Raw genomic sequence first — 24892 nt, forward strand, 5'->3', positions numbered from 1 at the left:
TAATATATTAAAGGAGAAATCATATTTGTTTAATTAATATTGGTCAATAATTAATTAAGAATTAATTTTGTGATCAAATGAAATTAATTAAACTAGAGGGGCTGAATTGTAATTATGTGATAGTTACAAAATATGGTAATGGTTATCCTAAATATGGGTTGAACGAATTCAAGGAGATAAGGATCCTTGAAATCGTCCAAAGGATAAAGGATAAGGGATTTCAAGGCTTATCTTATTGTTACTTGGTGGGCAAGCAACTAGATAAGGATAAGGACTGAAACCTTAATCTCTACACCTATATAAAGACCCCTAAGGCTCATGAATTCGTCCATGCCTTCCCAAGGGTCCTAGGGACGAAATTCTATACCTCTTCCCTCTCTCTATTACCTCTCCATTTGCTCTTGGTGTTTGTGAGCCATTAGAGGCACTACACTTGTGGTGCTTGCTTTCAAAGACAAGAAGATTCAAGATTTAAGTTGTTATTACAATATAACAACAAGAGGTATGTAATCTAACCTTTTTGGTTAATTTCAAAAATAGTAAGCATCATTAGGGTTTTATTATGTGTTCATAATGTTGTATAACTAATAGTGATAACATAGATCCAACTCTAGGGTTGCATGCACACATAGGATTGTTTGTATAAAACCCATCATATAGTAAGTCGCGATCTAGCTCAACTTGTTGCTTCTAAAGCCAAGTTATGTGCACGTAAAGAAATGACAAGGTTCTAGATGAGTCCTAACCTGAGTTTTGACAGGTGTCACAGTCTCCCCCAGTTGTGGAAATTGCGTCCCGAAATTCAACTGGCGGTACCACTAGTTCATATGTAGAAGATGGTTGAGGATTTTTTTTCCTCATGAAATCCTCCCGTTCCCATGTAGCTCTGCTTTGTGCTTTGAATTCCAACAAACTTTCACAATCAGGATTTTGCTTTTTTTTAAGCTGCTTAACTTTCCGATTGATGATTTTTATGGGTTCATCCATGAATTTTAGTTGATCATTAATTTGGAGGTCCTCTAGAGGTACGTTCAGGGATTCCTCCACCAAGCACTTTTTGAGGTTTGACACATGGAATATGTCGTGTATCGCACTAAGTTCTTCTGGTATGTTGAGCTTATATGTCACTCGACCGATCATCTCAAAAATATCGAAGGGTCCTACATAGCGAGGAATTAGTTTTCCTCTTTTTCCAAAGCGTACAATTCTTTTCCAAGGCGACATTTTGAAGAGTACTTTATCTCCCACTTGAAATTCCAAGGGTTTCCTATGCTTATCAACATAGCTCTTATTACGATCGCAAGCACCTTTCAGTCTATCATGTATTTTCGTGATCTTGTCAGTGCTCTCTTGATCTTTACCAAGCCTCGTTAATTGCTATCGCCAATTTCCAGCCAACAAAGGGGTGATCGACACTTAAGCCCGTACACTGCTTCGTAGGGGAGCACATTTAACACTAACATGATAGTTGTTATAGGAAAACTCAACAAATTTTTACTAGGAGCTCTAAACACCTCCTAAACTGATCATATGGGCTCGGAGTATGTATTTCAAAGTGTGGATAGTTCGTTCTATTTTCCATACATCTGAGGATGGTAGGTAGTACTTATGTTTAATTGTGTACAAAGGCTTTCTAAAGTGACTACCATATTTGTGACACAAGGAGACTCCCTATCCAAAATAATGGAAATAGGTACTCCAGGACGTACTATGATCTCGTCTATGTAAATCCATGCAAGATTTTCCATTCGGTAATCTTCTTGAATGGGAGGGAAGTGTGCAGATTACGCTAATAGATCCACCTCTATCTGAATCGATCGTTTCCTTTAGCAGTCCTTGTCAATCTCCATTAAAATAAATTATATCTACCATCCTTGTGGTTTGAATACCTCATATGAATCGCAAGAGGATCGGCACCATCTAACCAACAAGCACTTGGAGTCCTAAAATTATTAATGGTGAAGGATGTGCATACATCCTTGCCAGTATGGAGAAAACCCACAATTTGATATGAGCATTGTCCAAAATCCATGAAACATCCTCTACTGCAAACAAGGTGCACTTAATTCGTTGGCTATGGAACATGAATGTGAAAGGGTAGTTCTATGACGATTAGTGAGAATAAACACAACTCAGTTACCTCAAGAATGGCCTCTTTTTCCATTAGGTTAGAAGACGTAGTGTTGTTATTGCCACTATTATCATTTACTTGATAGTTTGTCCAGTACCGGGGCAATAGTTAGCAGCTCCATTAGGGTTAGATAGCTAAGTATTTACAACATTCACGATTTGGATCCTTGATAAGGACATGTATAGATAGAGTTGCAAGGGAAACATACAAGTTGGGGAGGAGATGTTAACTGAACAATGGGAAATACATCTCATGTTGGAACTCTAACGATGGCCAGAGCTTCTGATGTACGTTGGGTGTACCGGGTTGGGTGTACCGGGTTGGTACACTAGGTGTACGAACCTGAATGGCTTTTGGGCCATTTTTGGGCCTTGAGTCATTTTGGGTTTGGGACTTGCTTTGTCGGGCAAGTATAGCAAGGGTAAAATAGTCTTTTAACCATTGTTATGAGGATATATGAATTGGACCTTGAATTATGGGAAGTTGTCCTAACCATTAATTAAGGAGAATTTGGATGTGTTCAGTGTGAAGAACCCGGTGGCAGCAGCGCGTGTGTGTTTAAGTTATCTCGGATTGAGGCGAGTCTCCTCATTGTGCTTGTGGTTCGAAGGCACCAATGTCGGCCCACTGGATTATGCTTTAGGATAGTAGTGGTCTTTGTGACACTTATTGATATGCTTGTATGTGCATGTTGTCTTTATGACTCTTGCTGATATGACTATATGGTGTATTATATGGGGTTGATACGAACCCAACATAGCTACGTGTTGTTATATAGAGTCATTATGGACTTGGATTTGATACGGACCCAACACAGCTACTTGCTTTCATATGGGTTTATACGGACCCGACATAGCTACATGTTGTCATATGGGTTGATGAGGACTTGACACAGCCACGTGCTGTTATATGTATATGTGTATTGTATATGGCATTTTGGGGAACTCACTAAGCTTTGCGCTTACGGTTTATGTTTATGGTTTCAGGTACTTGGTTTTAAAAGGAAGGGTCCGCCTTGATCGCACTACATCCCCTAGAGTTTTATTTTGCACTGAATGTTTACAAATTACTCTGATGTTTTGAGAATACTTTGATTATGATCGTCTTTTGGAACAATGAATGAATGAATGCCTTTAACTTATAAAAAAATGAAATTTTTACTCGACCTTTTTGGGACGTTACAGCTACACCGAGCGTATCCTTGGTTGCAGTCGTTTTCGGCTAAGGCTCTACGCCCAGCATAGAGCTAAGAGTATGAAACACGTAGACCAAGAGAAGGTTAAGTGTTGACTTTTTGACCAGTTGACTTTTGGTCAACTGTGAGGGGTTAAGGACTTGGAAGGGAAAAATGGTGTTTTTCCCAATTGAGGATTTGTCTTGATTTTTGGACTTGATGAGTTTGGGTAATTACCTTAATTTTTAATTAGGGTTTGGTTTTGGATATGTATAGTATGAGGAGTTATAGTGCCAGCAGCTCGTGTGTGTGGGTTTATCTGTCAGCGAAGTGAGGTGAGTCTTCTCAGTATATTGTAGGATGCTAGTTATCTATGTGATACTTATATGTTTGTTTGTTGGGTGGGGCCCATTATTTGTATGTTGGGCGGGGCCCATTATGTGTACCTGGGGCGGGGCCCAACATGAATCTCGGGCGAGGCCCGATTTATGTATGGTATGTGGTATTTTGGGGAACTCACTAAGCTTTGTGCTTACGGTTTATATTTAAAATGTTTTTCACGTACTTTTGGTTCCAAAGGGAAAAGTTTGACGTGATTGCATCGCATCCACTGGTGTTCCGTATTTTATGACTCGATTTGTACTCTGATAGCTATTAATATTATTTTATACGTGATGGCTTTTGGAAATGAATGAATGAATGGTTGATTTTGTCGGTTTAAAAATAAAAGTTTTACTTAGAATTTGGGACGTTACACCCGCTCTAGTGTTGAGGCTGAATATCGTGGCGTTGACAACACTGTTGTGACTTGTTGGATTCTTAATCTTCTTCTCGAGCTACACTACTTAACGCTTAAAGCTACCATAGTTTATCGTGATAATGTCAGAGCAGTCTTCATGTCTTCTAATCCAGTTCAGCATCAACAAGCCAAGCATATCGAGATTGATCTTCATTATGTTAGAGGCAAAGTCCTCATCGGTGATGTTCATGTACTTCATGTTCCATCCAAATCTCAATATGCAGATATTTTCACCAAGAGTCTCCCGTCTTCATGGTTTCTTGATTTTCGATCCAGTTTGAACGTTCGGTCATCTACACCCGTTCCAACTGTGGGGGGCTGTTAGACTATGTATATTTGTATCATTATGTTGTATTAGTTTTATTCATTTAGTGTAGTCCATGTTCTTTAGCATAGCCCATCATGTAGCCGGCCCGTATTACTCTTGTGTATTATTTATTCTTGATTGAATGAAAGTTCGGTTCATGGGAAATATCCAATTAGTAGGAATCATCTAAAAGTCATAGGATATGAATACCCAACTATATAGCGTTTTAATGGATGAAACTAGTAAATGCCAACAAACTTTGTCCCCGAGTAGCGAATTAGGGAATTATATGGCCTCAAACTGTTCATGGGAAATATCCAATTAGCAGGAATCATCTAAAAGTCATAGGATGTGAATACCCAACTATATAGCGTTTTAATGGATGAAACTAGTAAATGCCAACAAACTTTGTCCCCGAGTAGCGAATTAGGGAATTATATGGCCTCAAACTGTTTACCGTAGATGAATTTCATGACCTTCATATTTTGGCTTTGTGGAATGAAAATGAAGCGCAGTTTAGGCCCGTCATGTACCATGATTAGTAACTGTACAATACCTTCAGATTCTGCTTTTAAAAAATTCAGATTTTTAGAGCAGATTTTTAAATAAACGGTTTCATCCGATCTATAAATAGTTATAGCGGATATCCATATTCTTGAAGGAAAAAAAACCACTTTTGGTATTAACAAGGTTTGTGGACCTCTAGTTACAATTCGTTATAACATTCTAATGATCCAACCGATCAGGTCCAATTTAAAATTTATGGTTATGCACCCTGAGCGGTTTTTCTTTTACTGATTTATTTTAAGAAAAACGGTTTATATAACAATTGGAGACCTTTTAGACGCAACTTTGACCCTATATCCTTTTGGATGTGTATAAAAAAAGGATTGGGATATTTGGCTGATCCACAAACCAAAAAATCAATCTTTAAATTTGCATTCACAAGAAGTTTTATGTTAACGATTTCATCATTTATGTTTGCTTCAATACTTGGTATTTACTTATATAAAAGGTAAAACTTAACCATTAACTGATTTCATTGAATTCATCAACCGAATACCAAGAACATAGCAATATAGCATAAGAATAATACCCAGCCAAGAATAGACACTAGACAGTATGCATTATTCTCTACACAAAAAGCTTTTTCATATGAAGCTGGAAAAACTTAAGGCCGCCTAATACAACCTTTGTAGGTCCTCCACTCTCTTCCTCAGTTCCTCCACCGGAAACTTCATCATTTCTGAAATCTCAGTCATCTTTTTAATGTCGAGACCAAGGAATGACTTGAGCAGATCACCATCTAAAAAACCGTCTGACGCGATGTGCTTCTTCGGGTTGTTTCTCCATTGTTCATGGCTAAAACCTCCAATGCCTTTTACAACCTTTCTCATACTTTTTTGAAGCATCTCCATGAAGGTGAACTGATCTTTTGGCAGTGAAGCAATCATACCAATGGCCCCTCTCTCTGTTCCATAAATGATAGTTGGGGGTTCATCAACACCGCTTTGCAACACAAAGGAACCTTGGCGGAAACGGTTCACATAATCGTCGGTGTGGGATTCACATTCACGACCAACCTTTTGGCCGTTGATGGTTAGAAGTCGACAGTCACTTGTGGCTCCAAGATAAATGTCATCAACGATAAAAGCCGACCTCATCCTCTCATTATAACGAGCTACTTCCTTTATAGCACCTTCCTCGAGCTGAAAAAATAGTTACATTTCAAATGTAGACATATATATATATATATATATATATATATATATATATATATATTCCCGAAAGGGTTAATTACAAAAAAGACCTAACTTTTATTTTTCTTGCCATAAAAACCATAAATTTTTATTTTTTGGTGAAATTCTGATTTTAACCTTTTTGAGTGAATAGCTGATTGATTGTAAGGTCTGTCTCGCAAATAGAAACTTGATTAAATTCCCAAAAAAACCCTAACCTTTTTTGTTTTTTCCAAGAAAGACCTTACTCACAATGGTTATTCTCTCGAAAAGGTTCAAATTAAAATTTTATCCAAACTTCATGGTTTTTGTTGGAAAATAAATTATAAAACTTAGGTCTTTTCCAGATTAGATATAAATGTAATGGGACACAATGTATGTTGGGTACCTGATACATGATGAGGTCACTCACTTTGCTATAAACCATAATGATATCCCCATGGATTTGCAAGGCTGGATCAGGTTGCAAGGCTGGATCATGATCGGGCAACTCATATTCAGATTGAATACTTAAGTTGCGCGTGCCGTCAGCACTAATATTCCACTTCATCAACAAAAGCTTGCCAAAAGTTGTCACAAATAAGCCACCTTTGTAAGCATTTAAGTTGTTGATTCCATAAGAGGAATGGCGTTTCCTATCTGTTGGCTCGAGCCTTCCGCCATTAACCTCAAAGACAATAAGATGGCCTGTGTTTGTCCCCACACAATAATATTCCTCCGGATCGCCCGCGAATGAGCAACTAACAATCGAACCGCCGAATTCCCCATCAGCTAGTCCATAACTATGGAGCGTCTGAAAAGTCTGATCATCTAATAATCAGACGGTACTCTCACCACATACTGCAAATGTCTTTGACTTATTTTGTTGCGCAATACACCATAGCTGCTCATTCAAATAAATGGAACGAACATGGAAATCCTCATCAGTAACTGCTCCGAGACTTAACTTGTTTCCTTCTACAAAGACAAGGCTGTTGACCAAACCACAACCCAAAAAAAGGAATTTAAATTAACAGATTTATCAAAGGAAAAATGTTACAAATTGAAAACAAGTCACCTCACCTGTCAGGAAAATCAGAAGAGCTAAATGGGCACACGTGACCAACTTCTTCTCGGTTCACACTACTATAGACTAACTTCTTATTACTGCTATAGATAACCCTCGGACTATCACATGCTACAAACACATGTCTTCTATCTTTCACTGAAAATGCTTCAAGACTTAATCGTTGGGTCCCTAATGACACCTCCTTCATATGTGTTAGTTGCAACTTGTTGCTCGTGTCCAGTTCAAAATGGAAAAGATGACCGTCTTCAACCGCACAAAACAAGTAACATATCTGGGGAGAGAGAAAGAGAGTCGATAAAGATACAGAGATTGGAATGAAATAAGGTAAAGCCAAAAAAAAATCAATAATGTTAACCTCTTCCAAGGCACAAAAAAGAACAGAACAGGGCCGAATACTTTTAGGATCGAAATATTTTTTTGTGATGAGATTAAGATCGGGGAGTGAGAGTATATTCACACAAACATCCATCCATGTACCGACAGCCGCAATGTCACCAATCGGCCTTATGTGAAGGCAGGAGATCTCACGCTGCAATACTGCGCTGTTTTTCTCTAGTAAGATTCCATCACCTATTTCAAGATAATATAGGTGATTGCCACTAGCAGCCAATAAAACCTGTTACACAATGATACTAAGATTACTAACTACTATAGAGAAGCAGGGAAATAAACATATATATATATCTATATATATATATATATATATATATATATATATATATATATATATATATATGAGAATTAGAAAAGAACTAGGGTGATATTACCCCCCACTTTGTAAATTTAGATGAGAATTTGTAAATTTTGTATTAGGCAGGGATCATTATTGTAATTTTTTTAAACACATGTACTGTTTCTGTGATTTATTTTCTACACAGGGACTAAACCTGCCAACATATGCAAGTCTTAAACACATGGACCTTTTTTGTAAATTACAGGGACTGTTTTCGTAATTCATTTTCTATGTAGGGACCAAAGCGTACTTATGAAAACTTTGTTATTAGGAAGGGGGTTTTATGTGATTTTTTTAAACATATGAACCATTCCTATAAATATAATTCTACACATGGACCTATTCTGTAAACAACAAGGACTGTTCTTGTAATTTATTTTTTATGAAAAGGACCAAACATGTGAAACTTGCAAACATGCCAATACACAAAAGGTAAAGGAGTGAAAAATGCCAGTGTTCAAATTTGAGGGGGTTAAAATGACATTTTATAAAGTAGGGGTGGGAAGTGGTATTCGACAAAGTAAGGGGGAAGAAAGTGCAAACATACGAAAGTTTAGGGACCAAATCTGCCAACATAATAAATTTTGTGGCTAGAGTCTAAATAAGAGAGTTTTGTGGCCAAATGTTTAAGGTTATTTGTGGCCAAAGTCTAAAACTAAGAAAGTTTTTTGGCCAAAGTTTAAAAGCATAAAACTATACTATGCATGATGTACCTGAGTAGCATTAGCAGTGGCAACGTTTATATAGTAGTTAGAAGGTGGACGCCATTCATGTACCAGCTTTCTTGATGTTAAACTCACCAGCCTAACCGACTCAGAAGTAACCTGGAATTTGATGACACAATGACTTTAAATATCTAGATACAATCAAACAGATTGTTTCTTATTTGAGAGTCAAAACTATACATGCTCATCCATACCTGAACAAACTGATCATTTATGGCATCATGACAGAACAAAGTCGGTTCTTCATAACAAAAGTCCTCAATATTAGTGTTGACTAGCATAACAGTATCTTGCCCATCCCCTTCCTTGACACTCATTGCAAGTATAACAGTCTCGTCTACAAAGCTAACAACCAAATGATGATCATCTGTCCCCAATCTCAGTGACCATACTCCTTTGATAGGTTCCACATTCGCAGATGCCTTTAAAAAACAGAAAATATCATTGAGCTAACAATAAGCAAAGTTACCAAATATACATATAGTAAACTAAATGTAATCCCTTCCATACCAGTTCGTTTATCTGAGTTTTTTTACTAACAATGCGAAGGGAACCAGCTTGATTTGTTCCTGAACAAGTCACAACCTTCACTTGACCTTGTCTACCTCTCTCATAGTGAGCCACACAAAAGTCACCAATTGGGCCCAAGTTCATGTAAACCTCTTCAAGACTTAAACTTGCTGTATCAGGTTGAAGGTTCAACTTTACAAGCTGCAATGGCCAATGGACCCAAGAAACAAAAAAGAAATTAATCAAATGTGATACCACCTCATTCAACTTAAACATAGAATCAAACAAGTTTAGATTACATATTATACTAGTATATTACTATAAACTGGAACAAGACTTTCTTTTTCTAGAAAAAACTCTCAAGTCTCAACAAATTAAGGAATTAGCTAGAGAGGTTGAACTTTTTACGTACCTGGGAATCTCCATACCTTGAGCCAGCATATATCAATCCATTCCCAATATATGATATAGTTGATGCTATAAATGTTTCCCGAAGAAGCTGAATTTCAAGTCCAGTAGCTCTAGACACAACATAGAGATTAGAGAAGGCATTTTTTAAAACAATCGCAAGCAATAACATCAACTAGCCTTTAAAGAGCAATACTACACACAAAACTAGATTCATAACTCACTTTTCATTCTCACTGGTTATGACAAGCGACCGAAGCCGCCCCACATGGTCAGAAAGTAAATACCTCCAACCACCCACACCCACATCCACACCCACCATTCTATGTGCCAAGTGAAAGTGATCGCTCCATATACCCTTCTGATCATCGAAAGCGAAACCACCTCTTCTATATTGATAGAATCTTTTGATACGCTACACAAATCATACAACACATTGATAATCACTTGTCCATACTTATTTATGAAATTCAAAATTATCAATTCAACTTAGAATGTTGAACCAAGTTGTGGCAACTTACAGGTTTAACGTTTGTCGATATAGATATAGAGAGACCACAATACACAATTTGCTTGCTCCCGATGACTAAAACACCACCAAGAGGTGTTGGAACGGGTATCAGCAAATCAGCTTCCGTGACACCAATATCATGGGTCCAGCGAACTTCAAGAAAGTTTGTATCTTCCAACGAGAGCTCATATGCTCTTACGCAACAATACCGATCAGGTCCAAACTCATTCTTGTGAATCTAAACAACAAAAGAGAGTAACTAATCCTTCAATACTAAAGCAAGAAAGACATATATAATTAGAATTTAAAAGAAATAAAATATGAAATTCAACAGGGGTTGATTGCAACTTACAAAAATGTTTGCAGGACTTAAAAGGACAGCAATTGTAGGGTTTTTACACCCATACAAAAACTTGATATCCATAACATCTAATTCATGTACATCTTTTAACCTGCAAAAGATCATCATGTTCAAATTTAGTCTAGACATAGATATAAATATATATATATATATATATATATATATATAATTTGGATAAAATCAACCGAAAAGTAACACATACTTGAGGGTAAACGGGTCTTGAGGTTGTCCTTTGTCATCTAGTGGAACAACCTGAAGTAGAAAAAGAAGAATGTGGGTACTCCAATGAAAGTAGATATCTATGTGTGTGTGGAAAATGTAAGACTTACACAAGGACTACTACCTTGATCCGTTTCCAATACACATGGAGTACAATGGCTCTGCAATCGGGGTCGACTATGACCGCCTAAAAAGATCAAAAGGGTGGTATGTAACATAAAATGCTATAAAAATGTGAAAATATCATACTATGTCTCATTTTAGCAATATTGGTGCCCATAACACATTCAGAAAACCGGATATGCACCTGACCAGCTGAGGTGTATGCAATTGCGTCATCTGTTGTGTCTGTGTCTGAGCTTGTTCCAGCAGAGGTGTCTGAGCTTGAGCTTGAGCTTGTGCCATCTGAGGTTGATGTATTACAAATTGCTCTACAAAAGCAATAGAATATTCAACAGCTAACCTTTGTTTATTTCAATTGATGCAGTCTAAAGAAAAGGAAACATGAATACTTTGTTCAATAAGACCAAACCTTGTAAGAATTTTTTTTGCAATTGGATCCCACTGAAGAATAGAGAACTTATATCTTTCTGCTGCAATCAGCAGTACATCTTGTGTTTCACCCTACAAAAAAAAAAAAAAAAAAAAAAAAAAAAAAAAAAAGAATATTCACCAACACAACATAAATAAAGCAACAAATGAATCTTAATTTGTAAACTAGCAGTTAATCAACTCACCCGCGGGCGGAAAAGTTCTAATGTTGAAATTTTTCCATATATTGGTATCTCGGACAAGATCTGCATAAAAGGAAGTTAAGTAACCATAAAGTAATTAATGCACAAGGACCGGAGATTTTAAAAAAAAAAAAAAAGTAATAAGTGAAAAATCCAACTTAACTTCTCCCTGCTTGGTACTTTTATGTATTGTTTTGTACTTGGTACTTATTAATTCCAAACATGTCATATTTGGTTACTCAATAGTTTAATATATTTTCGGATTGTCAAATGATGAGGGTTTAAATCAAAGTAACATGGATCCTATAAATATTGTGTGGCCTGGCCATGCATGGTTCTCAAAGGTACACTATGTTGACTTTGAGATTGCACACAGTGTGACTTAGTACCCTTTAAAAATCAGAATGTACAACTCAACTATAGACAAAGCTGCACAGGGATTATAATTAAGCAATGTAACAAAAGAAGGGAGCAATATGCACAGAAGAATGATTTATTGGTGCTACATATTCAAAAAGCAAGCATACCCTTTAATAGGCTTACAAATGAGAACGAATGGGAAATAGACTTCCATGATTTACTCAACTACCTACCATGACTCCATAAAACTAAAAACTAGGACAACCTTTGACTACAATGACTATGCTAACTGAGACCATTTATTTAGTGCAGTAAAATAAACAACAAAGGCATATGATGGTGTTGCAAACTTTAACACACTAAAGTATGGTAGTAGCAGGTTCAGTTTTCCTCTTTATCAGATAGATTTCTTTTATGCCTTTTACTTCCATTAATCCAGTGTATGACGATTAATGTTGTTCTAAATCGTTCATCAAATAGATGAAATCTTGATTTTTTGTACACTTAAAATTCAAGTTAACACACAATAACAAACATCAAGTCTCTATATTGGAATAAACAGCTAATGATGAGATTACACATTTTTTTTCATAAGATTGCAGTCATCATCAAGTGACATGTTTTTAGGGTGTTTGGGTATTTCACAAAATGATTGTTGTGTCAATTATCCAACAGATTAGTAGTGTTAGATAATTTAAAAAATCCAACCTGAGGTCGTTCTTCAGTAACCAAATAAATTTCAATGCGTGTAAATTTCCTGTAAAAAAAATAAAATAAAAAAAAAAAAAAAAGATGGCGACATTTTTTTACATGAATGATGAATAGATAATGACCACATCTAACAAGTAATTGCAGCTAATCCATATATAAACCTTGATAAATTTGTAACAACATTCGAAAACTTACGCTACTATAAGATTGTGGTCATTTGGACCAGTGAAATTGCCAACGCATGAATGACTGACAGCAGTAGGGTTTTGAGCTGTCACAATGTAATTATACGAGCTCATCTCCCTCTAGTAGATTTAATCTCAACGAACATAAAAAGAAAACAAATTCAGCAGATTAGTTGTTGCCTGTTGAAAGAATTTTAGAAATACATTAAAAATGAAACCCTAAATCAGAGTTGTTGCCTGTTGAAATAAAATTAGAAATACATAAACGGCAACCTTAAATAGACTCGAAACAAACAGGACACATAAGTGAAATCACATTTGCAACTAACACGAAATCATTTCGATGGCAGCTAACAAGTCACAACACACACAGAAATCACATTTACAGTCGAAAAACAAGTGAAACGAAATGGAAAATGGTGATTAAGCTAACAAAAACTTACAGTTCCTTTCGATTTCCGATACTATAAAGATCATGATCTTTGACTGAATGAGACGCGTGTATTAGAGTTTTTCATGGTGCCGAAAATGTAGGGGTTTCACTTTCTACTGTTCAAGTTCGACAAAGGTGATTGTATTTTATGGTTCAAAAGTTAAAATCGCCTAATTGGACTTCATTGTCGGGCTTCATTATTGGGCTATTCGGATCTTATTTGAATTAAGCTATTCGGATCTTATTTGAAATGGGCTATTCGGATCTATTATTTGGGATATATTTGATCAAGTTACCCTAAATATAAATATAGGATACAATTAAAATATAATTAATTAATTTATATATTAATTTATCATAGTGCCCTTTAAAAGTATTATACTATTCGTATGTTCTTATTATTGTTTGGTTATTCCTGTTCTTTATGATTACAATTAATGTCAATGTTTTGAAAATATTTCTGTTTCTTCATAATTATCATCAATGTCTAATATTTTATTCTTCGATTATTGTTCATATGGGAAACTCAAAACTTGGAAATCATAAACATAGATATATGTTTTGCTATTTGTATTAGTCGTGGGTTTTTTTGTAGATTTTAATTTTTGTATTTTGTAAGTTTCGTTAGCACCCTTAAACAAACATTCTCGAGAAATTTGGTAAGATTGTGTAGAAATAAGGAGAGAATTCAAATAAACATACGAAATGATTGAGAGTATTCTAAAATTCAAGCCAATTCGCATAAACACATGACAACCTTTTTACAAAATAAATTTCTAATGAAATGAAAATCAAGTTCGAATGCTATAAGAGAATTAGTGAATAGACTTTGTGCTCCACCTCATGGTAGACTTGCACCAAAAAACCGGTTCACAAATCGAACCGATCAGTAAAAAACCGGTTCACCCTGAACCGGTCCATTGGTGAAGCGAATCGATCTCGAACTAAACCGTCAATTTGTATCTATTCGTATTTCTAGCCGTTAGGATCGGTTTATAACATGTTTACGCTGAATCGGTGTAGCAAACCGGTTTACGTGGGAAATAATATGGTCATTTTTTTGTCTTATTCTAACGGCTTTATAGTCGTTTGAGGATGTTGCATGTTTGATTCTTGGTCCATTTTATCCATATTTACCATTCCTTGATAGTATATATAGGCATTAGATGTTGAGGCTAAACCAAACCACTAAAAAAACTCTCTTTGATAAAAATAAAAATAAAAATAAAAAACGCTCTCAAGTCAATCAATAGATTTGACTTCCGTTGTTGTTGGAAATTCATCAAGTAATATTACCGTTGTTGGCATCAAAGAAACTAATAGAAATCTGGAGATTTTGGTCAATTATGATTTGTGTATAATTTCGAGCGGACCACTTATAGCGTGATGCAAGAAATGAGGTGTTTTTTTATAGACAGTACTTATTCGGGGATTACTCCCCCAATATGTGTCTAGTAAGGGTTAGGGTATCATCGCATGATTACGTAGTTGCAACATCGTCTGAACTCGTAATTCAAAGTAATGGTTAGAGTATCATCGCATGAATAAGTAGTTACAATATCGCCTGAACTTGTAATTCGTCACCTACAGGTTATAAGCATGTTGGTATTTCCACATGACTGTCTAGAATAATCCGTGGTCACCATTTATACCATGGTAGATGACTACATCGCCATATCGCAACATCGTAGGTCAAGGTTATGGCATCTCCTCACATCTCACGTCACCTATTTATCATCACCTTTCTATCATCACTTTTCCTTCATCACCCGTCGCTACCTAATATATATTTATAAGTATAAAAGTACATATACAGTTTAAATCACGTAAACATGTATAAATCGTTCATCTAGCAAAGATATCAGGAACGCAGATAATATGCACACATAGCACGTAATTTATATTAAATACTTTATATCTACGTGTAATATAAAAGTAACTATGCACTCACTTGTTAAAATGATGACTTGAAACTCGTACATCGCTTCGCTTCTAACAATCGTCTTTTCCTTCGACGAAACATAGTATTATTATCACTAGATTTTAGTCTAATATTTATTGTGAGTATTTACGAGCGATATTGTTATATAAGTGTTAAACAATATTTTTCAACTACTATGTACAGACATGGGTCAGACATAAAACACCAGATGGCAGGACCATTTTGGCATTATAGCACTTCTGAAATCCAACAACTCAAGCGGCCCTTCAAACCGGATTCTCCATACCGCGAGTATTTAAAATATATTATAACAACACTATAATTTATACTCCCTCCGTCCCAATATTATTGTCCACAGACAAAAAACACACAGATTAAGGAAGCATTAATTACCATTAATGTTATATAATAAAATGACAGTTTTGTCCTTACTTTGCATTTAATGTTCCATTAAATGTTTAGTTTGTTAGATAATAATGAGAGGTATTTTGGTAAAAATGTTATTTATTTTTAGAAGTGGACTATTATTTTGGGACAAACCAAAAAGGAAAGATGGACTATAAATTTGGGACGGAGGGAGTATTATTTAGATCATATATTGTTTATATGAAACATCCCCAAAAATACGATCCAAAAATTTTGTTTTAAATCATAAATAAAAACCATAAGTATCATTCATCATATAAAAATCATAATTCGTTTTCTGCTTCCAGGTCTGTTTGGTATTCCCTAACCACTTCAGAATATTATTAGTTCTAATACTCTTCTGCAGTCACTAGACTCGTTTAGACATACGTTGTAACCGGACTCGATATTGGACGCCATCCTCCATTTCGCCTAGACTCGAAACTTCTAACTTGCTAGACCCTTTTAACTTGACCCCCTTCCAAATTCTGAAAAAGACTAAAGCAACCCGTGAGCAAATAAAACACTAAAAATCCTAAATTACTTTAAGTTCACACAAACAACTAGAAACAAATAAAAATAAATATTGTTCAACAAAACACAAATGAAAATGAACTAGTCTTCATCTTCTTCCTCATCATCGTCCCCTCCATGCATTCCTCCGCTTCCTCCGGCTCCACTACGCCTTGTGCTAATGATCTCATCCCAAGATGGAATGTAGGGGAAATTACCCCCATCAAGGTGCGGAATATGAAAGTGATCAAAGAGCCGAATGTGAGATTCATTGCTAAAATTTATCCCCCTAGACATAAGATCTTGAAGTCGCCTCATCTCCACATTGTACCAATCCATTGGTACTTCTTCATTGTCAACCGGAATGACCGGCGGCTCCTCTTGAACTTCCCGTTCACGTCTTCTCACTCGCTGACCCGACTCCTCGGGACCAACTACCGCATCATCATGGGGGATATTAAAGTGCCCCCCCCCCCACCAATATCCTCCACAATCCTTTCCCTTCTATAAAGGGTGGTGCTAAAAGAAGGAGTAGGAACCTCCGTCATCATGTCCCATGCACCCGTACATACCGCCATTGATTTTTGAAGTTTTTCTGTCCTTCACTGCCCCCTCGTTTAAGTAAGCGGCCATACACCAAGGAATATTGCAGAAAGTATTTGGTGTAATAATGCACCAAAGGTAAAAGACATCAAGGTTAGGAACCTTGTCATCGTCCTTCCTTTGGTTGATTGTGCTGGAAATTAGGCGATGGAGAAGGCGGTGGGTTGGCGATCTAATGCTCCCCTCTTGTGCGGATTTGGGGATATACACTTTGTTGGCGATAGTGTTCCACCAACTCGAACTAGTAACCCCGTTTGGAAACACCTTATGACAATGTTGCAAGAAGGTGCTAAACTCGGCAGTGGTGACCAATTGTTGGTCATAAATACCCAGTCTCCATGCAAGCTCCACCACAGAACAACTGCGCACCTCACCCCCAAGACAAAAGGTGAGACTCCCAGGGTTGTAATGATCCTCTATGCCCCGGAAAGAAATGGTGGAGAAAAACTCCCAACAAAGCTCTTGAAACACCGGCTCTTGAATTCTGAAGAGCCTACTCCAACCATCACAGGTAATAGAAACCCCATTGTGCACAAATGTTTGCACCAAGTAAGGAGCCAATTCTTCTTCATAGTGAACCTCCCCCAACCATTCCCAATTAATGGCATTAGGCACGTAGATGTCTTTCTTTTTTATCTCAGCTAGCGTCTTCTTCCATTTAGACATTGTTGACTTAGATTCAACCCTAGGAAAGCTTAACCAAGGGTGATCCCCTTGGCTGCCATGAGAACTCTGACCTCTTCCAAACATATTTCCTGCACAAACAGATAACAAACACCCCAGAAAACACAGAAACTCGTTAAATATCATAATCTGGGACACACGACTGGACTCGTCGAGTCCATGAACAGACTCGGCGAGTCCGTCGCTGAACAACTATTTTCGTTTTTATTTTGCTTTTGTTCTTTTTACGCGTGTTTTTCTTTTTGTTTGCAGTAGTTAATCACACAAAAGGCAGTGGACCTGTCAATTGGTGGTATAGAACTGGTAAGCAGGGTATCGAACTCAGGGAACGGCAATTAAAACTAATTACTAAAATTATCTAAAAGCAATTAACAAATAATAAAAGAAGGGGGTTTCTCTAGTTTTTCAAGACTAGAAACTTACTAACACTCAACTAATTAACTAACTAGAAACTAAGCAAGCAAAGATCAACGAAAATTCAATATCAAAAAGGGACTTCTGTTCAGGTTCGACTCAATTGATCCTATGGTTGATTTTATGGTAATAGTGCAATGGATTAACTCTTCTATTGGCTACCGATTTAGGTGATTAGATTCACATTCGCTACACTAATCCTTAGGAAACAAACTAACTCAAGCAGTGGCCAGTTGTCTAAATTAATTTAATTCCTTAGATTAATTATTCGGGTTAATTAAGACTTGTAATGGTTAGCTAAATTGGTCTTTTAGCTAACCTTTTGTTGATGGGTCGTCACACAAGCTCACACGCAAATTTACCTACCTTCTTATTAATCCTAGTTTCACATTCGCTAATCCTAGACATATAATAAAGTGTTCACATGAATTATATGAGGTAAACAATTAAGAGATGTTCATGCAACCTAATTGTCTTCCTATTAACAGAAAAATAGTTATCATTCACACATAAGGTTCTTTAACAAGCTTAGATTAACAAATTCACCAATATAAAAATAATCCTACCATTAATCAAACCATAGTCTCAACATTGTCTCCCCCAAACAGAAGCTAAAAGGTTTTAGCTCATGATTGAGGTAATTAAACACAGGAAAACTAAATCTAGAAGTTCACACATGATTAAAAACACTAGATCTAATAAAGAATAATGTAAATTGCCTCAATTATCCTTCGAAATTGGATTTAGGGTTGGATCTTCGCTCTCCAGGTCTTCTCTGGCTTCTATTCGCAGCTTCTCTCTCCAAGGGTTCTCTAGAAAAAACGTGAATCGATCTAAAAAGCTATATTTATAGATTTGACCCGACTCGTCGAGTCCAAGCCTGACTCGGCGAGTCCTTCATTAAATCCCCGTGTACGGCAAGTCAAAGACTTCTTCAGCTTCGCGAACCTTCGTGGCGACTCGTCGAGTCGGTGCCAGACTCGCCGAGTCCCTTGTGGTTTTTGGTGTTTTCTTCTTTTGATCATTCCAAAGCTTTCCGATGGCTTCTCCTGCTTCCTTTTGCTTCTGAGCACTCCTTTTGGACTGAAAATACAATTCAGACGTTTTTAAGTATCTTTTGTCCATAATATGTAAATAAATAGCTAATAAATGATAAAAATCAATATTAAATATAGGGCTAAATATGCACACATCAATTACTTAATCATGTTTGTCTTTTTTTTTTTTTTTGACTTCAAAATGCAGAAATCATAATCTCTCAAGTCTCAATTATGTTTAACTGCCTTGCGTCCCTACTGGCCTACTGGAATCAATGATTGATTTCAATCATGTTTAACTGTTAGATTATTTTTTCCTAAATCAAAATCAACAATGTTTGACTGTTTTCAATTATGTTATATCATGTAATTGTTAGTTAATTGATTTAGATTTTTGATTGTTAGGATTTAGGAGCATTGTTAGTTAAATGATTTCTCATAAATAAAATTTGTAACATTTAGGAGCATTGTTGGTTAATTGAATTTAGAATTTTGCAAAATTTTGCAAAAATAAGATTTGTAGAAATAAGCATTTTTGTAGAATTTGGGTTGTTTGTTTTTTATTGTTAGGATTTAGGAGCATTTTTGTAAAATTTGGGTTGTTTGCAAAATAAGATGTGTAGAAATAAGCATTTTTGTAAAATTTCTAATACTTTCGGCCCCCAAATGAATCGTTCAAGCTCCGTCTCTGGGTGAGATCAAATAAAGATCAAGTTTTTGATCATGTCCATTTACTTATTAAGTTGGTGTTGATCCTCCCGGTGGTAAGTTGGTGTTGATCCTCCCGGTGGCGACAGCTAGTGTAGAAAGATCATTTTCAGCAATGACTTTTGTGAAGAACAAGTTATGTAAGAGCATGGGTGATCAGTTATTATTAAAAATTAGTGATGAACTTATTGTTAATCACTACTAAAGTATAAGCAATGGACGACAACACTTGTAAATTTTTATTTCGATAATAAATAACTTTTATTTTCTTTTGTTTGATTATTAATCAAAGTTTACTACTTGCATACCCTATTTTCTTTTCTAGATCCGCGACTGTCGCAATGCCATCACCACCGCTTCTTCTCCAACTTTCATGCCACATTTTCATGTATATATAACCGCTACTACCCACTTCACTTCCTCCACCATCACAACAAGTCTACAAACACATTCCTCCTTATTTCTCAATACTTCTCAGTTCAGTTAATCATGGCAAAGGTCAAGATCGGAATCAATGGTTAGTTTATGATCCATCGCCAATTCCATTGTTGTTTGTTCCACGGTGTTCGATTGATGTATTTTCTTTTTGCTTGGTGCAGGTTTCGGAAGAATCGGCCGATTGGTTGCGAGAGTTGCTCTGCTGAGCGATGATATTGAACTTGTTGCCGTTAATGATCCTTTCATTACCACCGACTACATGGTACTTGTCTCAATTCTATCGCTGGAATACGTGATTGTTTCAATTATTTATGCGCCTTCATCGACTCTTTGTTTGATCGATGGATTGATAGTATATTCCATTTTCATTATTACCGACTGCATAATACATTTCCCAATTCTACCGCTGGAGATCATAATTGTCTCGATTGTTATGCGATTCAATCGATTGTCTTTTCTGATTAATGGATTGATTATTTATTCCGTTAGTACGTGGCAATCATTTGTTACTCGCTAACAGATTGTCAATTGCGTTCTGATTTGCAAATAACATGGGATAATATATGCCGATTTTGTTCAGATTTACATGTTTAAGTACGATAGCGTGCATGGGCAATGGAAAAAAGACATCAAAGTGAAGGATTCCAAGACTCTTCTGTTTGGCGATAAACCTGTAACCGTTTTTGGCATGAGGTACGTTTCTCTCCATTCTTTAATTCACCTAGAACAAGAGCAAAGTGTTATAGGCAGTTTCACAGAAATCCAGAGGAAATCCCCTGGGGTGAGGCTGGAGCTGAATATGTTGTCGAGTCCACTGGAGTTTTCACTGATAAGGAGAAAGCCGCTGCCCACATGAAGGTCTGAATTTTATATCACTTCATCTTTGATTTTGTTCTGAGAAAAATGCATGTTGTTTGTTCCTTAGGGAGGTGCAAAGAAGGTGGTGATCTCTGCTCCAAGTGCAAATGCTCCGATGTTCGTGATGGGTGTGAACGAGAAGGAATACAAATCTGACATCACCATTGTCTCCAATGCCAGCTGCACCACTAATTGTCTTGCTCCTCTGGCGAAGGTTATTCATGACAAATTTGGTATTGTTGAGGGACTTATGACCACTGTACACTCCATAACAGGTATATATATATATATATATATATATATATATATATATATATAGTTGATGGTTGCAGATTATGATCTAAGTAACTAGTGTTTGTGTGTATATATAGCAACACAAAAGACTGTTGATGGTCCATCAATGAAGGACTGGAGAGGCGGAAGAGCTGCTTCTTTCAATATCATTCCAAGCAGCACCGGAGCTGCAAAGGTAATTAATTAATGTATAATATAGTACAGTATATGGATTAATGTTTAATAATTAGTGAATAATATGATATCAGGCTGTTGGAAAAGTTCTGCCTGCACTTAATGGGAAACTAACAGGGATGGCCTTCCGTGTGCCTACTGTCGATGTGTCGGTGGTTGATCTTACTGTGAGGCTGGAGAAGGCTGCCTCATATGATGAAATCAAGGCTGCTCTCAAGTAATTTAATCATTTATGATTCATGGAATTGATGGATTTGTGAATTTAAATGTTGTTGTGTTTGTGTAGGGCGGAGTCTGAGGGAAGCATGAAGGGAATCCTTGGGTTCACGGAGGATGATGTTGTGTCAACAGACTTTGTGGGTGACCTCAGGTCAAGCATTTTTGATGCTAAAGCTGGGATTGCATTGAACAACAACTTTGTCAAGCTTGTCTCATGGTATGACAACGAATGGGGTTACAGGTATGTATATTCTATACTGATTCTACTCAAAAACTTGGTTTTCATGTTACTTAATTTGTGGATGGATTGTTGCAGCAACCGTGTGGTTGACTTGATTCGTCATATGTCCAAGTCTTAAGCTGTTTTTGTTACTGGCTTACTGCACCTGGGTGCTTCTTCTAATCATTCTTTTTGGGAATAACACAGAGTGAAAGAGAGGAAGGGAGGCTCACTATAGTTTCATCTTACATCGTTGTTTCTGTGTATCTTTTCTTTTTTGAATATTTTGGTTTTGATTGAGTAATGCCATGATTTTATTTTTTGTTATTGCGTTTGTGCCATTGAATCATCTTTATGTTGTTATATAATTTTATGCTATAGGAACTGATAGGAAAATGAAAGTATTACACCTTTTTTTTTAATAAATTAAAAGTTCGTGTGTGTCACAATGAACGCATATTGTATTCCAATTTCCAAGGAAATTAAATTTCTGGTAATTTTTGGAAATTGTAAGCTAGAGAATGAAAATGAGTTGTGTTTTGTTTCAAATTTAATATCTATACACTTTTACGATAATAGACGGGTGCATCCGCACATGTAACGAACATCTATTGCTAATACTGCAACTTAAAAACTAAAGCAGTGGAAAACTACAAAATTATTATCAACTCATATAATATTATCTTCTTTGACCATCGTATTTGACAAACTATCTTCTTAGCAGTGTGTATAAAAATTAACAATTTAGTTTATGTTGAAAAAATAAATCATCTAATGATTGCAAAAAGGTATTTTAAAGAAAGGAATAATACAATACGAATGTTTTTTATTTTTTGGCTTTTTACTATCATTATATTACTCAAAAATACATATTCCAATTATTTTTCTAGTTGGTTGATGGCATTATTAGGCAGGCATTAAACCTTTTAAATTTTAACATATTCAGAAGACAGACTTTGATAACCATCCAAAGTTAAACAAACACAAGCGATAATCAACAACAAGATTGGACAGACGTTTAACAAATCCTGAAAAATAATAAGCAAAGCCGGAATGCTAGTAAAGCAGTGTGTAATCGTCTGTCTTATCACTTATGATCATACATATCAGAATATTAAAGTAATAAATCGGAGATTCTCAATTGCCAATCACACAAAATTAAAGTCTTTAAATGTTTCTTTCAACTTCTAAACCATTATAGATAAGTAAAAGCTCTCTAATCTTTAATCCACTCCGACTTCAAATCAAACAAGTCCTGACAACATAAAAAAAAAAAAAAAAAAAAAAAAACACCATCGTATCAATTTACAGCTGCTACTCATAGCTCATATCATAAACATCAACTCTAACTACCCACAGAAAGTCACAACTCAGAAACACAACCATGGGTCAATGAATATATTATTAATGATTCAGTTTTCACATAAATGTTTAAAATATCGTTTTAATAATGACAAGAAAGGGGGTAAGGTGTAGCATGTGGAAAAAGATCACCATAAATAATCAGGAAACATTGCAATTAACATGAAACATATTCTAAAATACAAACGGTTGCAGTTTTTATGAGATGGGTATCGCTAATAGCCTAATAGCACAAAGGAATAGAAAGAAAGAAAGACCAATGAAGGTTTGATATTTATAGACAAGCTTATGGTATGCCCACTTACAGGAAGAACGCATATTATTCAATAGAGTGCATCAACAAATAATTTATTTTCCACTTCAACATATTCCTAATTCTCTCTGTAACTACAGAACTTCAAACCAAATGCAAATTTTTCTTTAGATAGAGGGCAAGCATTAGTTTTATTCCAAACATATGAATATGATGTGAAAAAACTACGCTAGAGAGCAGATACATTACTTCCAACACATTGTTATCTTATTCTCAGGTGTGCATATGTGCACACCATGATAAGACAGAACAGAAGTAACATTACCAATTTAGCGAGATGGATTAAGCCCTAGAAGCATCTGGCTCCCTGTGTTCGGAAGGTACATGACATTGTTACTCCTGGCCAGGGTTGTAGAGATCTCCCTCGATGCTTCAATTCTCCTAAGCTCAATCAATCCCATTCCAGCAGCAGCTGTTGCATCAGATATCAACTTAGCAGACTCACTCTCTCCTTCAGCCCTTATGATTGCAGCTCGCCTCTCCTGTTCCGCCTTAGCAACCACAAACTTAGACCTCTCAGCCTCTTGCTGAGCCACCTGCTTCTGCTCCACGGCCTTTGAGAACTCCGCGCCATAAGACAGGTGAGTGATCGCTACATCATCAAGCACAATGTTGAAGTCCTTAGCCCTGCGGATCAAGCTGTCACGAACCAACGCCGACACGTGCGGACGCTCGGTGAGAAGCTGATCGGCGTTAAATTGAGCAACAACAGCCTTCAGAACTTCATTCCCAATAGACGGAAGAACCTTCTCGTCGTACTCGAGACCAAGGGTTTTGAATATGGAGGGCAATTTGTTGACTTCGGGGCGAGATAGGACACGTAAAGTTAGGTTAACCATCTGCAGATCTTTGGTGCCAGATATTGAAGAGAAGGTGTGGGGCTTTGTTCGGATGTCGAATATGTAGGGTTTTTGAAGCCATGGAATGAGAAAGTGAGTACCTTCTCCGACAGTATCGTCAATGACTCCACGGAAACGATCGAAGAGGACAGCACGCTGGCCACCGTCGACGGTGTAGAGGGAGGAATTGAGGATTGTGGCTGAGGCGCCGAGGCCCAAGGCGGCGCGTGCTAGATTGGTCAAGAAGGAGACTGCCGCTTGGTTGCTACCCATTTCTTGAAGAATGAAAGAAGATTGGAGAAGAAGGGTTTTAGGGGTGGATTTGGTTTGTGGTCCAAGTCATGAAGAAGGGTAAAACCCTGTACAATAACCGATTTACATGGGTCGGGTATGGGCGGTGGAAACCTGCAGATTCTTTTGGCCCATTTCAGCCCAAAAGGGAAGTTCGTTAAACAGAACGGAAGTACCTTCACCAAGACACCAACAATAATATGAAAATGAAATTTATTATTTTATATTTATAACTAGGAGAGATTTTTTAATTTATTTATTTATTGGTAGTGAGATCCAAATATTACAACGGTGTATTTAAAAGAAAAATTAAATATGAAATTTTAAACATTTGAAAAATTTGAATTTATAAGAAAAATAATGAATTATTAAAATTAAATGTTTTTTTCTCTTTTAAATTTAAACAAATAATTTATACAAATAAACAAAGGAAAATAATGAGACTTTAATTTAGAAAATTTGAAATTGG

General features: G+C 36.4%; 3 protein-coding genes and 1 pseudogene across 6 annotated transcripts; 1 reads left to right on the top strand and 3 right to left on the bottom strand.

Annotated features, from left to right (window-relative positions):
• Positions 1 to 5433: 5433 nt before the first annotated feature.
• LOC145109559 (DNA damage-binding protein 1-like) lies at positions 5434 to 13224 on the bottom strand. 4 transcript variants are annotated; one of them, XM_079046743.1, is made up of 19 exons: positions 13120 to 13224; positions 12687 to 12810; positions 12489 to 12537; positions 11424 to 11483; positions 11219 to 11310; positions 10994 to 11117; positions 10811 to 10873; positions 10670 to 10719; positions 10459 to 10558; positions 10117 to 10344; positions 9820 to 10010; positions 9600 to 9708; positions 9188 to 9388; positions 8872 to 9099; positions 8666 to 8776; positions 7575 to 7835; positions 7213 to 7490; positions 6539 to 7121; positions 5434 to 6120 (listed from the first exon to the last, which is right to left on the bottom strand). In XM_079046743.1, exons 2-18 carry the CDS (start codon positions 12788 to 12790, stop codon positions 6968 to 6970), a joined length of 2403 nt encoding a protein of 800 aa, XP_078902869.1. In that variant the 5' UTR covers positions 12791 to 12810; positions 13120 to 13224; the 3' UTR covers positions 5434 to 6120; positions 6539 to 6967. The 4 variants fall into 4 exon arrangements, with proteins under 4 accessions (XP_078902869.1, XP_078902867.1, XP_078902868.1 ...); XM_079046741.1 differs by having other exon boundaries at positions 12687 to 12856; positions 13120 to 13215; XM_079046742.1 differs by lacking the exon at positions 13120 to 13224 and adding an exon at positions 12950 to 13113 and having other exon boundaries at positions 12687 to 12856.
• On the bottom strand, positions 5593 to 6918 carry LOC145107205 (DNA damage-binding protein 1a pseudogene; annotated as a pseudogene).
• Positions 13225 to 19723: 6499 nt separating the features above from the next.
• On the top strand, positions 19724 to 21945 carry LOC145109561 (glyceraldehyde-3-phosphate dehydrogenase, cytosolic-like). The gene is made up of 9 exons (XM_079046744.1): positions 19724 to 19932; positions 20015 to 20115; positions 20434 to 20546; positions 20612 to 20711; positions 20779 to 20986; positions 21083 to 21180; positions 21254 to 21396; positions 21466 to 21639; positions 21715 to 21945. The coding sequence occupies exons 1-9, from the start codon at positions 19905 to 19907 to the stop codon at positions 21755 to 21757; spliced, it is 1008 nt and encodes a 335-aa protein (XP_078902870.1). The 5' UTR covers positions 19724 to 19904; the 3' UTR covers positions 21758 to 21945.
• Positions 21946 to 22635: 690 nt separating this feature from the next.
• On the bottom strand, positions 22636 to 24477 carry LOC145109562 (prohibitin-3, mitochondrial). The gene is made up of 2 exons (XM_079046745.1): positions 23559 to 24477; positions 22636 to 22873 (listed from the first exon to the last, which is right to left on the bottom strand). Exon 1 carries the CDS (start codon positions 24403 to 24405, stop codon positions 23563 to 23565), a length of 843 nt encoding a protein of 280 aa, XP_078902871.1. The 5' UTR covers positions 24406 to 24477; the 3' UTR covers positions 22636 to 22873; positions 23559 to 23562.
• Positions 24478 to 24892: the final 415 nt, after the last annotated feature.

The sequence above is a fragment of the Lactuca virosa genome, chromosome 4 (assembly GCF_052849685.1).
Source record: "Lactuca virosa cultivar CGN04683 chromosome 4, Lactuca_virosa_CGN04683_v6, whole genome shotgun sequence".
NCBI lineage: Eukaryota > Viridiplantae > Streptophyta > Magnoliopsida > Asterales > Asteraceae > Lactuca > Lactuca virosa.

What these genes read in the sequence shown, in the direction of transcription:
- LOC145109562 (XM_079046745.1), bottom strand. Translation starts at nt 24,405, where the DNA reads ATGGGTAGCAACCAAGCGGCAGTCTCCTTCTTGACCAATCTAGCACGC.
- LOC145109559 (XM_079046743.1), bottom strand. Translation starts at nt 12,790, where the DNA reads ATGAGCTCGTATAATTACATTGTGACAGCTCAAAACCCTACTGCTGTC. An exon ending in GCAAAAAAAATTCTTACAAG is followed by an intron (nt 11,118 to 11,218) that starts GTTTGGTCTTAT and finishes TTGCTTTTGTAG; the next exon opens with AGCAATTTGTAATACATCAA. An exon ending in TATCGACAAACGTTAAACCT is followed by an intron (nt 10,011 to 10,116) that starts GTAAGTTGCCAC and finishes TGATTTGTGTAG; the next exon opens with CGTATCAAAAGATTCTATCA.
- LOC145109561 (XM_079046744.1), top strand. Translation starts at nt 19,905, where the DNA reads ATGGCAAAGGTCAAGATCGGAATCAATG. An exon ending in GTAACCGTTTTTGGCATGAG is followed by an intron (nt 20,547 to 20,611) that starts GTACGTTTCTCT and finishes GCAGTTTCACAG; the next exon opens with AAATCCAGAGGAAATCCCCT. An exon ending in GCAGCACCGGAGCTGCAAAG is followed by an intron (nt 21,181 to 21,253) that starts GTAATTAATTAA and finishes ATATGATATCAG; the next exon opens with GCTGTTGGAAAAGTTCTGCC.